Source organism: Thecamonas trahens (genome assembly GCF_000142905.1).
Source record: "Thecamonas trahens ATCC 50062 unplaced genomic scaffold supercont1.44, whole genome shotgun sequence".
Lineage (NCBI taxonomy): Eukaryota > Apusomonadida > Apusomonadidae > Thecamonas > Thecamonas trahens.
The window spans coordinates 116401-129799 of record NW_013657636.1 but is presented as its reverse complement, the minus strand read 5'-3'; the positions used below and the strand labels follow the sequence as shown (position 1 = coordinate 129799).

The window sequence follows — 13399 nt, the reverse complement described above, 5'->3', positions numbered from 1 at the left end:
AGCACCGTAAAGTTGCGCAGCAGCAGCTTGAGCGGCGCAACCTCGGTGACCTCGGTCTGTGTCGCCACGCTCGAGACCTCCACCCCATGGTACCGCGCCTGGCGCGGTGGCTGGTTGAGCTTGGCCAGCAGGTTGAGCGTCATGTCTACGTGCGAGGCCCGCGGTGGGCTGCCCTGCACCTCGGCCCGCTCTCCTGCGGCCCGTGGTGTTGCACCCTTGCGCATGTGACGACCAGCGGGAGAGACGTGCGACGCCTGCCGGCCTTGGCCTCTGCTGCAAACTGAGTCCCAGCCGGGGGCCACCACCCGGCCATGTAGCACAGCAACGGATCGGACAACCTGGAATCCAGCAACGCTCGCCATGCAAAGGCTGGATACAGGCTTCGTTGCAACGAGGCCGAATACCTCCCCTGAGGGCTAGCTTGCGAGCGTTGTGGTCCGCGATCGACGCCGGGAGATGACGACTGCCGGTGTGCGACTGCGACAGATTGGATAATCGCCTGTTTCTCACCATCTAGAGCAACTACAGTAACGTTTTGCATATGACCACGTGACGCAAGGTGTAACATATGTGACTAGCGAGGTTGCATGGTTGTGAGGTGTGTTAAACGCGCAAGAAACCAAGAAACGCTAAGCAGCCCATTATCTCGATCGAAACGATAACATTTATCTAGAAATTGGATTGTTTTTGTTAAATGTATTCATTATATATAATATACTGTGTACAAATAGTGTAAAATTGGAGTTGTGTAAAATTGGAGTATATGTTTATGTAATTGTATATTTGTGTTTATATAGTTTTATAGATCAAATTGCGAATGCGTTTCAGTGCCTTTTTCTTGTTGCTATCGCGTCTCGGGCTCCGCTCTTAGAGAGCTCTGAGCGTACGGCCCCCGCTAATCTACGTTTACCACGCACCCACGCCTAGATGGTGCTCGGGGCAAGCCGCGGTTGGACATTCCCTCGTCGATTTGCCTTTGCCTTGACTGCACGAAGCGTGTCGGCAAGCGCGGCCCGCTTGGCAGCAGCGTCGCGGACCTTGGCCGCGCGTTCGAGATCAGCCTCGGCGCGGATCCACTGAGCGCGGAACCGGACCAACACGCCGAGGAAGTCCTCAGCATCGACGTCGGCCTTCTCACCGAAGCGGATTGCGAGGCGGGCGTAGTCAGCGTTGGCCTCGGCGAGTACCGTGTGGAGGTGGTGAATGCGGTCGGTGATGTCCGCGACTGCCGGACGGGCCTTGACAACGATCGGATCGTCAGCCGGTAGCTGCTGCAGGGTGGCATTGACGAGCTCGAGATCGCGGGCGAGGACCCGGACGTTGGGCGCAATGTATCCCGTAAGCGGCTTGGATGCGGCGTGCTCGAGGAGGCCCAGTTCCTGCACAAACCGCCCGAGATGCGGCGCTGCATCAGCAACTCGCTCCACGAGGTAGTGCAGCAGTGTGGTCGAGCCGTCGGCGGCGCGAACGTCTGCGAGGCGTGTGAGGACAGAGAGCCGGAAGCCAGCAACAGGCCGGCTTTTCGACGCGCCGCCCATAAAGTTGACGATGCGCCGGACGACCCGGAGCAGCGACATGAGCGAAGTGCAGGTGTCGAGTGCGTGCAGCGCGCCTGCGACGCTTACGAGGTCGTGCGAGACATCTAGCACGTGACCAGGTGCCTCATCGAGAAACACCATGACCGAGAGCCGCTCAGAGAGCATTGCCACGCTCACAAGCTCATACATAAACTTGACTGGTCGCGGAAGTGACGCCCGCGGGCCGGTGTACTCGGTGAGAACCTCGGTCTCGGCGTCCGATGGGGCGGCCCGCACAAGGGCGCGAACCCGCTGCGGCGTGAGGACCTGCGTGTCCCATTCGAGAATGGCGTTGCGAATCTGGCTTAGATTCCATCCCTTGAACTGCGAGAGCAAAATGTCGATGTTTCGCGCCCGCGATGGGTCAAGGAGCTCGACGTGGTCCGAGCTTGACTTTTCAGATTTGGCCGCGCTGGCCACAGGCTTGGCAGCCCGCGCTGCAAACGCCCGCTCGAGATCGTGCAGATCCAGCACCTCTTCCAGCATCTCGTCCAGCGCCTCATCTTCCGCCGCTTCGTCAAGGTCCGCAAACACAGTGCCAGCGACATCCCGCAGCGGTAGGCACATCAACTTGCGCATCGGCACGTTGGCCACTTCCCAACCATCCACGGTCCAGAATCCGCCTTCCTCGGTTGGAGCTACCCTGGTGACGCTGGCATTGCTGCCGCCAGCAGCTGAGCCCGGCGGCGGCGGTGGCGGCGGTGGTGGCGGTGGAATGCTTTTGGGCGGTGGCGGTGGCGCTGCTGCCTCCTGAATTGCATCTCCAGGCAATGGCGGGAGCGGAGCATCTGCGCTGGGTTCGGTTAGCGCCACATTTGGTTCGGGCCCCACTGCCGCCGCCACAACCGTCGAGACGGACGGCTGCTTAACAAAGCCAAGTCGTAGTTTGAGCGTCCGGAGCTCTTTGGCCATGGCATTGAGGGCAGCCATTGACTTGTCGTGTTTCGCCTTCCAGCGATCAAGTTGCTGAGCGGCACGAGTGGCGTCGGCGGCACGCTGCTCCGCCGCCATCTGCGCCTGGCAGGCAAGAACGGCACTCATCTTGGCGCGCTGTGCCCGATACGACGCCACCTCGATGGCAATCTCCTCTGGCGCCCGAGCAAGAAGCGCCTGGATGTGATTCTCCAGCTGTGTAACCGTCGACAACGCCTCGTCACGCTCGGCGCGTAGATTCTCGAGCCCAGATCGCTGCTCGATGGCATCTTTGAGCTTGGCCAGGGGCTCGTTGACGCCCGGACCGTCGAGCGCCAGCGCTGCATCGAGAGTATCGACGAGCGCAGACCAAGCAGAGAGCCCACGCGTGCCATCGGTCGGCACTGCCAGTAGCCGCTCCATGAGCGATACAAAGAGTGGCCAGGCCTCGGTAGTCCGCAACGAGGCAGCGAGCGCCTTGCAGACTGCAACTGGCGAGGTGAGATCAAGCCCGGCAACAGACAGCGCTGCTGTGTCGTCCTCCCAAGCATGATGAAACGCGTCGATTGGGGCAAGCGAGGCTCCTGCATGAGTCTCCACCACAGTCAGCTGGTGACCGATGCCAGCGTCGATGAGGGTGGTGCGGACAGCGACGCGAGGCGCAAGTCGCGGAAAGCTGGCCAGGAGAGCGTTGGTGAGCGAGACAACGGCACAAGCCGTGCCAGAGTCGCCTGCATGCATGGCGAGCGCATCCACAATGACCGATGCTCGCCCGAGCTCGGCTTGCACACTCCGCAGTGCGTCGTGCACCGCGCCTCCATGGCCAGCATCGACAACCCGGGTAAGTATCAAGGCCGCAGCTGTGACACTCGGCCCAGTGCCCACCTCAGTCTCGCACACCAGTAGGCGAACAAGTGATGCAAGATGCGACGGATGCGTCGCAATGAGCTCCGCGCCACCATCGGCTTCTGTCAGCTGGAGAATGGTGGCTGTCAGATCTTCTGCAAGTACGACATCGTCAGCGACAGCTGCAACAACAGACGAGACCATGTTGGCAAGGTCAAAAAGTGCCGAGACGCCGCCGGCGGCTGCAAAGTCAGAGCGCCACGCCTTGGATTCACGGGCAAAGGCCTTGCGGATCTGGGCGAGCGACTTGGGACCCGGCGAGACCTGCAGTAGTGTCATCAGGTACGAGATCCGCGAGTTGGTCGATGGATTGAGATTGACATGGCCTGCCTCCTTCTCGCCAAGACTGGTAACATGGTCCGGCGTCCGAACCAGTGAGCCCGCCAGCTCCGGCTCTCCCCTCCCAAGCTTGTCCAGAACCGATGCCATCTTGAGTGCCGACATCGACGCCATGCGGCGAGCAGCCATCGGCAGCGGAGTCTTCCGGTCTGTCAACTTTCTCTTCTTCTTGAGCCTCTTTTTGGCCTTGGCCTTGGTCTTGCTCTTGGCCTTGGGGCTTCCCGACTCGGCGTCAGAGGAGATCGAGCTCTCATCCAGGTCGGAGCACGAGACTGTGGCGTCCAACCTGGCCATGGCGGCATGATCATCGGGTGTGAGGGTGTAAGCAAGCGGAGGCCGCGGTGCCTGGCGGTCTCTACCCAGCTCGGAGAGGCGAGTAGCCAGTGATGTAATCGAGCCTGATGTACTGTTGAGTCGGTTGCTCATACCGCAGCGGCGCCGGCGCTGCAGTGGTGATGTGCCCGAGTGGTCCGAGAGGGTGGCGACTGATTCAGCGTAGGCGAGCCCCAGCGGCCGGCGCGAGAGCATGGGCGACGTCGAGTTCAACGAGACATTCGACCCTGCCCGCCCGCGCCCCGCGTCAAACCGAACCGAGCGCTGGTGTGGAAAGTGCATACCTGTGGGCGACGAGACTTCGCGAGTTAGAGCTGTGGCGTACGAGCCGACACTTGACGCCGCGTCCGATCCTGCGCGAGCTCGGACGACAGCAGGATGCGCGCTACTTGCAGATGTTGAACGCTTGATAAGGGCGAGGTGTGCGTGGAGGAGCCTGCATGCAACGCAGAGCTCGTGAATCGCATTGGAGAGGAGGGTGCGGGCAGTGGTGGACGCTAGCCGCTTCCTCAGAGTTTCGATGGCTGATCGGACTGAGGCCCGGGCCCGGACAACGTGCTGGACAACAGTGTCGAGCGAGAGTCCTGACGTCGGGTCCTGCGTCACTGGTGAGTTACCAAGCGCAAGCAGGTCGACGAGCGCATCCGAGGCAAGAACACGATCGGCAGCCGCCTCGCATCCCGCGGCACGGGTGAGGAGCTCGGTAGTGACAGGCTCGTCGAGTGCGACAGTGTGACCGGGTGAGCTATTACTCGAATCGTCAGCAATGTACAACGAGGTCTCCAGTGCGTCTGAGACGGCGGCATCGACGTTCTGAGACCAGTCGGCATCGAGATTGCCAGCAAGCGCTGCCTTGGCCTCGGCCCATGCCAGCAACTCGCCCACTCGACGGCATGCTGCCTCGAGGGCTTCGCAAGCACCATCAACTAGTTCAGGCGCGAGACTCGATCTTACTCCAGTTACACGAGATGCATCCGCCAGACTACGGTAGGCGAGCTTGAGGACTCTGGCGGCGTCGCCGAGACCACTGCGGATGCGCCCAGCCGAGCCAGCAGCCGGCACAGCGTCGTACAGTCGCCGAGCAGCAATAAGGACGTCCTTGAGTAGACCGAGAGTCTGGTGCGGTGGATCGCGCACAAACGAGCTCGACACCGCTGATGCCAGCGCTAGCACGGTGCGGCACGAGGCCGCCAGCCCGGCAGGCGACAACGACGACGCCGCCGCAGAGTCGGTGAGACAGACAGCAAAGCCGAGCCAAGCACGGCCTAGCCCACCACCGGACAGTGGCACAGCGGCCATGACTCTGCCGCGCGCCTCTGCGTCCACAGAAACAGTCGACCCGACCCGGAGGTGGAGTGGGGAATGGGCCATGCCAGGGCGTGACAGGTCAAGTGTTCTGTGTCTGTGCCACGCGCGAACGCAGCCCACGTGCGTGGCTTGCTTCTCCCGCCAGGCACCACGGTTACATCCATACTTGATCTCTTTGCAGACAAACACGCAGCACCTCAGGCTTTACTCTCTCTACACTAAAACTCTGTATAACACATCACATACTTTTGCATTGGACGAATCAACTGCACATGATTCCTTTAGGCATGTCGAACAGATTGTTTACGTCTGAAGCATCTGTATGCGAGTGTGTCAGGCGACGGATGATCAACCGTTTTTATTATGCTGTTTGTCACAGCGCACCGTATCAAGCATGTGTATATCACACGTTGTTCATGCTAGCGCGCACTTGTGTTTGTCACAGCACACCGTATCAAGCAGGTGTAGATCACACGTTGTCCAAGCTAGCGCACTTCAGTTGGATTAACGGCGGCTTATGACTGGCAAATACTTCAAGGATCACAGTAATGCAGAGAGGCAGCAGATACCCGGACTGGATCAAGCTGCTCGCATCACGAGGGAGAACAACGACCTCACATGTAGACATCGTCGTAGGTGACATTGAACGACTTGGGAGCGTAGAGTGGAGTCTGATCGAGCTCGTACGATCCTGGACCGGGGAGGGCGTCGGCGTTGGGAGCAGTGAGTGGGACGCGGCGGGCAGTGGTGTTGAAGGGGACAGGCGCGGCGCGACGCGGCGAGCGTGTGTTGCTAGTGATGGTGGCAGAGTAGGCTTCGGAGACGGCGTAGGAGCCCGGACCAGGAGTGTCTTTGGCGGCCGAGGCGCGGGGAGAGGATTTTCGGCCGGCGTAGCCGGCGAGCGATGGGGCAGGGACGCGGGAGCGCAAAATGGTGTCACGCGGGGTGTAGGTGCTTGGCCCCGGGCCGAGCTTTGAAACAGCCGCGTGATCGTCAGCCGGATACGGAACCAAGTTTCCGCGGTCATCTTCATCGTAGCCGTGTCCCGAGCGGGAGGCCGGGATAGATGGAACAGATGAGCGGCCCAGACGGCCAGCAGGGGCGGCGGCACCGCGACGGCCACGCGGAATGCGCAAGGCGAGGTGGCGCTGGCGTTGTTCAGCGGCGCGATCAAGGGCAGAGGCGAGGCGTTCGCTGGCGGCTGCACCAGAGTGTGGCCCGGCAGCAAGAGAGGCGGCGTGTTCGGGGGCGCCGGGACGCGCAGCCCTGGCGTGCGACCGCGGAAACCGCGAGGCGCGCGATCCGAACGGGACAACCCGCCCGCGCGCTGCATGATGTGCCGGCCGGGTCTGGATGGTGAGACCAGCGGCTTGCGCCACATCGTACGAGCCCGGCCCAGGTGAGCCGGCCGGCGGCAGATGCACCGCTCGCATGCTCGACGTCCCAAACGGAGCCGCCGACCGCCGCCCCACGCGAATGCCCGACGGCACGTTGTATGCGCCCGGACTAAGGGAAGGAGAGAAGGAGGGAGAGAGAGTGTGTGAGACTATGCAGGGGTGTGAGGGGAGGAGCGAGAGGGTGGAGCAGAGGGAGGGCGTACCCTACAGCGGCAGGAGTGGGTGCGCCAAAGCCGAACGAGCGTTTGGCCCGCGAGGTGAAGGCCATTGATGTGGGAGTGTGCGGAGGGGTGGCGGGGCGGGTGGCTGTGGTTGTGGAGGGGTGTTAGGTGGGACGTGAAGTCAGGTGAGGGGTAGTTGTAGTTGTGGTGGTGGTGGCGGTGGCGGTGGCGGTGGTGGTGGCGGTGGCGGTGGCGTGTGGCGTGTGGTGTTGTTAGCTAGCTCGGTCACCACCGCCGTTCTGTGCACCTGAAGTTCGAGATTGTACAGCACCCGTCTCCGCCCTCTGTGTCCCGTGGATACAGTGAGGCCGGTGAGAGACGGGCAGGTTGCAGGTTGCAGCAGCCATGGCTGAGAGCGGGTCGGACTCGGCGGCCTCCACCGTGGCTCTGGGCGTTTTCATGGGCACGGCCCTCGCTGCCACCTCGCTGGCTCTTGTAGACGATGCCGTCTTCCGGCCCATCCCCCTCCGTTCGGGCAGAGGCGACGTTGATGCTGATACTGGTGGGCGTAGCCACGGAAATTCTGCCAAGGAGGAGGCTGACGATGGTCGTGGGCGACGGCGCCGGCGGCGACAGCGGCGGGAGCATCGACGGCGGCGACGCCGAAGGCGGACGATGGACGACGATCGGCGAACGCGGTCGCCAGCTACGCCGGGCTCACCAGACTTGCCGGTTACTCCAGCCACTCCGCCGGGCGCCGCAGTTATAGCCCGGGGCGTGGCTCGGCTCGGACGAACGCCGTCCGACATGCTCGATCTCATGGCGCTGAGCGTCGAGGCTGAGTCGGTCGGCTCGACCCCGCGGATCGGCCCAAGGCCGACTTGGGATAGCGACGACAACTCTGCTACGTCCGAGCCACATCGTGAACCCAGGTGCGAGCCCGATTCCGACGCGGACTCGGGCATGTCCTGCACCTCTGTGGGAAGCGGGAACTACTCGCCGTACGAGGCCTCTTCTGCTATCACCGAGGAGGCTGGTGACTACGCTGCCCACTTGGAGCGACTGGGCGTGATCTCTGTTGACGTGCCCGTCTCGCATGAGGCATCTCGCTCCCGCAGCCGCGCCTCGCGCTCGCCGCATCCCGAGCGCGTGTCCGGTGCCGAGGACAGCCCTACCCGCCGAGGCCGGTTGCACCAGCTTCGGTTCTACTCGTCGTCGCTGCTTCCATCACAAGCCCGCTAGCTGGACGTAAGCCGTATTACGTTTGTTTTGGGTTGGGTTGTTATAGAGTAAGCACCATCTGGATCGTCAGACTGTTTCGCTGTCGCCTTTGCACTCTTCTGTGTGTGTATCTCCACAAAATCCCGACCCGCCATACCGCCGGGACCTGGACCGAGACCGGGGTCGGGATCGGAGTCGTGGGGCTGTGGTCGCGGCTGGGTCACGTGACTTGTGGCCACACGTAACTTGATTATCAACATGAAGGTTACCCTTGCTATCTTTGCTGCGCTTGTGGCAGTTGCTATTGCTGCCCCCATCGTCAACCATGTAAGTCACATGCAGGTTCTCTGGCTACCGTGCCATGCCTTCTTTCCCTTGCCTGCATCCCCCCCTCCCCCCCTCCCCCTCCCCTACCTCGGGATCGTTTTGGGTCGCCCTTCTTTTGGCGCGTTTGCATGACGTTCACTGTCGGGGACGTTTCCCCGTCCTTTTCCGCCCCCCTCCCCCCCCCCCCCTCCACCAGGACATCATCGCTGCGGTGAACAATGATGAGTCGTCGACATGGACGGCTGGTGTGAACAAGGCGTTCGAGGGCATGTCCGTCGAGCAGATGAAGGCGCTCCTCAACGTCCAGGTGACCAAGGAGCAGCCGATCGGCCTGGTCGGCCCCGATGCCGCCAAGACTATGCAGGAGGAGGCTGACCGCGTCGCTGCGTCGCTCCCGTCTTCGTTCGAGGCTGCCAAGGCTCACCCCGAGTGCGGCACTCTCCTTTCGCCGAACGGCATCGAGAACCAGGAGCGCTGCGGCTCGTGCTGGGCGTTCTCGGCCACCGAGGTCCTCGCTGATGAGCTCTGCTTCCTCTCCAAGGGCAAGGTCCAGATGGAGCTGTCCGCCCAGGACCTCGTCTCGTGCGACCGCACCAACATGGGCTGCAACGGCGGCATGCTCGGCGCTGCCTGGACTTACATGGAGCGGTCGGGTGTTGCCACCTGGGAGTGCCTCCCGTACACCTCCGGCAACGGCACCACCGGCCAGTGCCCGTCGCAGTGCGCCGATGGCTCGCCCATCAAGCGCTACCACGCTACTGGTGCCAAGCACATTACCTCGCTCTTTGGCCGCGCCGACAAGATTGCCGAGCAGCTGATGACCTACGGCGTTGCCCAGGCCGCCTTCACCGTCTACGCTGACTTTATGCAGTACAAGTCGGGCGTCTACGTCCACAAGACCGGCAACGAGCTCGGCGGCCATGCTGTCAAGATCGTCGGCTTTGGCGAGCTCAACGGCGTCCCCTACTGGAAGGTCGCCAACTCGTGGGGTGACTCGTGGGGCATGGATGGCTTCTTCCTCATCAAGCGTGGCGACAACGAGTGCGGCTTCGAGGCTGACGTCTGGATGGGCCATGCTGCCTCGACCACCCCGTCGCTCTAAGTCTGGCACCGAGGCGACCCTTTCGTCGCTCCCGACCCGGTGTGCCCGTCTCGCTTCGATGCGTCTTTCAACTCTGGCGTGGACAGAGAGTGGTCGGGCCACACCTGTGCTTGGCTGATTTAAAGCTAGGATTTTTGACGAGTCTACTGCGTGGTGGCTGGGCTACTTGTTTAACTCCGCCCAACACAGCTTGGTTAGCTAGTTGCTACGCTTAGTCGTCCGACGATGAGTCATCGCCGCCGGCGTCCGACTTGGTGTCGATCATTGGCTTACGGCCCAGAATGCGGTCGAGTGAGTCGATGTAGTTTGTCGACGAGTGGTCAGAGAACATAAAGTCCGAAAGCTCGAGCTTGCCGTAGAGCTCGTTGTCAGACTCCACAAGATGGTACGAGCCGTCGCGGTCGCGCTCGACCTTGAACACGTTGCCCGGCGGGTAGAGCGGGACGATCTTCTCCTTCTCCTCGTCCGAGAGGTCAGAGACCTTGAGCTTGGCATTCTCACCGTTGTCACTGCCGTCGTCCGAACTGTCGTTGCCAGTCGACTTATTCCACATTGACGACATCTTGGAGCCCATCTTGGAAAAGCCGCGGCTAACGGCGCGGGCGCCCTGCGACGCTCCGCGGTACGCCGATGACATGCCCGACCCGATGGCCTGCCCCACCGGATTGTCGGCGCAGGCACGAACAAGCCGGGTCTGCCGGATCGAGTCCATGGCTTCGTCGCCCCACGGGTAGTTGGAAATCTCAAGCCGGAGCTCCTCCACCGCCGAGAGCGAGAACCGCGGCACGCAGTCGTCAGCCAGCACAAAGGTGGTGACGTGGTCGGCCGCTGCCGTCGCCGCGCCGAGCGAGAGGCACGCTGCGGGCGCAATGACAATGCCCTTGGCCGGGAGGCCGGCCTCGCGGAGCAGGAGCGTCGAGAGCGCCGCAGTCGCCCCGCCGAGCGAGTGGCCAACCACCGTGAGCTCGTAGCCCGGGTTCGCCTCCAGCGCCTCCTCCAACAGCGGCTTCACGTTCTCCATGAACCACATGGTCGAGATGTGCATGCCACGGTGGACCCGCTCGCCGTCGGCCAGCGGCCAATCATTCTGCGCTGCAGTCAGGTCCGTCAGCGCGTCCTTCATGTTGGCTGTCCCGCGGATGGCAAAGACCACCTGTTTCTTCTTCCGCAGCAGCGCCACGTAGTAGCCCGGCTTGAGCGTCGTCGACTTCCAGTCGGTCTTCAGAACGTCCTCGGCCGGAATGCCGGTCAGCTCGCACATGGCCTCGGTCGAGCCCTTGTATGTTCCCTCGATGATGTCGAGCCACTCGCGCATCTCCTCCAGCCACTCATCCGGATCGTGCTTGCGCGACAGATCCAGCTCGCGCGTTGCCGCCTCCCGCTTTTTCGCCTTCTTCAGGTAGTGCAGCCCGAGTGTGAGGTCGCCGATGCCCCATGAGCCCACGTCGCCGGCGAGCTCCTTGATCGTCGACGCAATGATCCGCATGTTCGACCGGTTCTCCTTCTTGTGCACAACCGGCGCATCGCACGACGACGACCTATTTACCGCCGCCATCCATGCCCAAGCCCGTCTCCCAATGAGTCTCCCTCCTCAGCCCTTCCTCCTCCTCTTCCGCCTGCCTCGCTGGCAAGCGTTGCGGGTCGGCGTGACGGAACGCTTTGGGCCCACCCCACATCCCCCCACCCCGCCTCCTCCTCGCCCATGCTCCACACGTACGAGAGCGAGACAGAGTTCGAGTTGGATGCTGCCATATCCTGCACTTGCTGTAGCACTGCAACCACAATCTGGAGTTGTGTGGCTTCCTCCCTCCCCTCCCCCCCCCTTCCCTCCCACCGTTCGCCTGTGACAGGTCACCCAAATCTTCGTTTGTGGAAACGCTCGGTTGCCGGCCGAGCGGCCGCTTTGCTGGCTCGACGGCTTGAGGGTTGGCCATCATCGCCAGCATATCGTGCCGATAAGCACGGTGACTCGCGTGTACATGGCTTGCAGCCACTTGCTCGCGTGCACACGAGATCAAAAAAGTCAGAATTGGGCGCCCAGAGGGCCGCCCGTCGTCGTCGTCGTCGTCGTCGTCGTCGTCGTCGTCTTCGTCTTCGGCATCATCATCAAAGGGTGTGTGGTTGGGTTCTGACTCCTCTGGAGTATACTACGGCGACATCATCGGAGCTCTTAGCGAAGTATGGCTTCGCTTCGCGTAGCCTGGTGTAAGTGTTAGTGTTTCGATGCCAGAGGCTGACGATCAATTCCGTCTACTCGCCCGTTCTGCCCCGTCCACTCCAACACCTGCTGGAGCATGGCGGGATAGATCGACGTCAGCGATGTCATTGACAATGAGCACACTGGCAATGGGGCGGGGTGGGGAGGCGTGTGGTTACATGGGCTGAATTGCCGGGAGAGGCTGCTTGTCATCATTTTCATTATCGTCGGACGCTATCGTTCACTGATGCGTGTCGTTGAAGCAGAGCTCATACGGTTGCCACGGCCATGGCCAACATCAAGCGCTGTTGTCGTGGTTTGCGAAATCAGACGACGGCGGGGCGGCGGCTGGGATCTGGATGGTGTCGTAGAGAGGGTTGTCGCCCTCGCCGGGGCGCACATTGCTGGGAAGGAACTTATCGCGGATGAGGAAGGCTAGACTGACCGAGGTGACTGTTGAAAGTGTTGCCTGGCGCTTGGGGGCGGCGCGAACTTGGAGGCGTCGTCGTCGCGGCGGCGCTTGAAGCCTGCAAAAGTGAGTGTGGACGGCGGCATCGAATCCCGGGCTTGGCCAGTCGTGTTAGCGATGGTGGTGGTGAGCTCGCCGGAGGTTGTCTTCATCTGCATAGGTGGACCATGGCGGTGAGCGAGGAAGGGGGGGTGAGAGCAGCGGACATCATCGATGACCTAATGACCACACCTCGGATCGATCAAGTTGAGGGAGTCGGCAGTGTTGACTAATGGCGTCGATTGACGGATCGGGCGCGACATCGGATTGACCAACACCCGCCCACCTCGGTCGACCACTTGTCGACCAGGGCCACCATCACCACCATGATGATCATGATCATCAACCAACATACCATGCTCGAATAGAGTTGAGTGTGGACACGGACGCCACTCTCCGGTCAGCGACTGCGACGCGGTCCTCACGACCATCATCATGACCATCGCCATGTCTAGCTCGAAGATGGCTGGGAGGTGCTGGAGGCACCGACGACGACCATGATGGGCATCACCATCCGATCGATGTCTAACCCGTCCGTGCCTGTCCCCACCTCGTTCTTCAGCATGATGCTGTCCGAGTAGTCGGTCGGGTCGAGATGACCCCACCGACCGATCTGACCTTGGCGGCGCTGGTGGTGGCTGGAGGCTGGCGCTTGTGGCCGAGTGCCGGGCGTTGTCCGGTCCGTTGCCGCCATAGCTTGATGAGTCCAATCATGGGTAGCAGGCGGAATAAGCAGAGAGAGCCATACCACGCGCACAACGGATGTGCCACAAGTGCATGCCCTACTGCGGGCGGGCTGGGGGTGGCTGAGGATGGGCTGCGGCGGGGTGAGGAGGGTGTAGAGCAGTACAACGGCGGCGGCGGCTCGGCAGTTCGACTAAAGCAGTTGGCCAGGCCTCCCGTCCCAGCTACGACGACAGAGAAGAGGGCGTGGAGAGGGCGCGAGTCAGTCTCCGGCGCTCATAATATGTTTGGGTGTGTTAAGAGGTGGGCAGAACGACTTGTGCTGTGGGCTGGGGCTGGGGCAGGGGGCTGGGGCGGGAGCAGCCACGGTGTGTTCGATGCCGGTTTGCGGGCTGGCCATGGAAAAAAGGGTCCCCCCCCCCCCCCG

At 62.0% G+C, this 13399-nt stretch overlaps 4 protein-coding genes across 4 annotated transcripts; 1 reads left to right on the top strand and 3 right to left on the bottom strand.

Moving 5' to 3' along the window:
* Positions 1-923: 923 nt before the first annotated feature.
* Positions 924-5438, bottom strand: AMSG_09000 (uncharacterized protein; the record flags this gene model as incomplete). The annotated part of the gene is made up of 4 exons (XM_013899500.1): positions 924-4006; positions 4163-4294; positions 4352-4963; positions 5051-5438. The coding sequence occupies 4 exons, from the start codon at positions 5436-5438 to the stop codon at positions 924-926; spliced, it is 4215 nt and encodes a 1404-aa protein (XP_013754954.1).
* Positions 5439-5849: 411 nt separating this feature from the next.
* On the bottom strand, positions 5850-7158 carry AMSG_08999 (uncharacterized protein). The gene is made up of 2 exons (XM_013899499.1): positions 6976-7158; positions 5850-6881 (listed from the first exon to the last, which is right to left on the bottom strand). The coding sequence occupies exons 1-2, from the start codon at positions 7038-7040 to the stop codon at positions 5990-5992; spliced, it is 957 nt and encodes a 318-aa protein (XP_013754953.1). The 5' UTR covers positions 7041-7158; the 3' UTR covers positions 5850-5989.
* A 273-nt stretch (positions 7159-7431) lies between these two features.
* On the top strand, positions 7432-9724 carry AMSG_12224 (uncharacterized protein). Its single transcript, XM_013899556.1, has 2 exons — positions 7432-8481; positions 8678-9724. The coding sequence occupies exons 1-2, from the start codon at positions 8413-8415 to the stop codon at positions 9581-9583; spliced, it is 975 nt and encodes a 324-aa protein (XP_013755010.1). The 5' UTR covers positions 7432-8412; the 3' UTR covers positions 9584-9724.
* AMSG_08996 (uncharacterized protein) lies at positions 8682-11375 on the bottom strand. The gene is made up of 2 exons (XM_013899498.1): positions 11301-11375; positions 8682-11121 (listed from the first exon to the last, which is right to left on the bottom strand). The coding sequence occupies exons 1-2, from the start codon at positions 11333-11335 to the stop codon at positions 9795-9797; spliced, it is 1362 nt and encodes a 453-aa protein (XP_013754952.1). The 5' UTR covers positions 11336-11375; the 3' UTR covers positions 8682-9794.
* Between the last annotated feature and the right edge of the window lie 2024 nt (positions 11376-13399).

Bases quoted from the DNA above. Each gene is read 5' to 3' on its own strand.
- AMSG_12224 (XM_013899556.1), top strand. From the start codon at position 8,413: ATGAAGGTTACCCTTGCTATCTTTGCTGCGCTTGTGGCAGTTGCTATT. The intron at 8,482-8,677 runs GTAAGTCACATG...CCCCTCCACCAG, and splicing joins CTGCCCCCATCGTCAACCAT to GACATCATCGCTGCGGTGAA.
- AMSG_08996 (XM_013899498.1), bottom strand. From the start codon at position 11,335: ATGGCAGCATCCAACTCGAACTCTGTCTCGCTCTC. The intron at 11,122-11,300 runs GTACGTGTGGAG...GGCGGTAAATAG, and splicing joins TCGAACTCTGTCTCGCTCTC to GTCGTCGTCGTGCGATGCGC.
- AMSG_08999 (XM_013899499.1), bottom strand. From the start codon at position 7,040: ATGGCCTTCACCTCGCGGGCCAAACGCTCGTTCGGCTTTGGCGCACCC. The intron at 6,882-6,975 runs GTACGCCCTCCC...TCCTTCCCTTAG, and splicing joins CCCACTCCTGCCGCTGTAGG to TCCGGGCGCATACAACGTGC.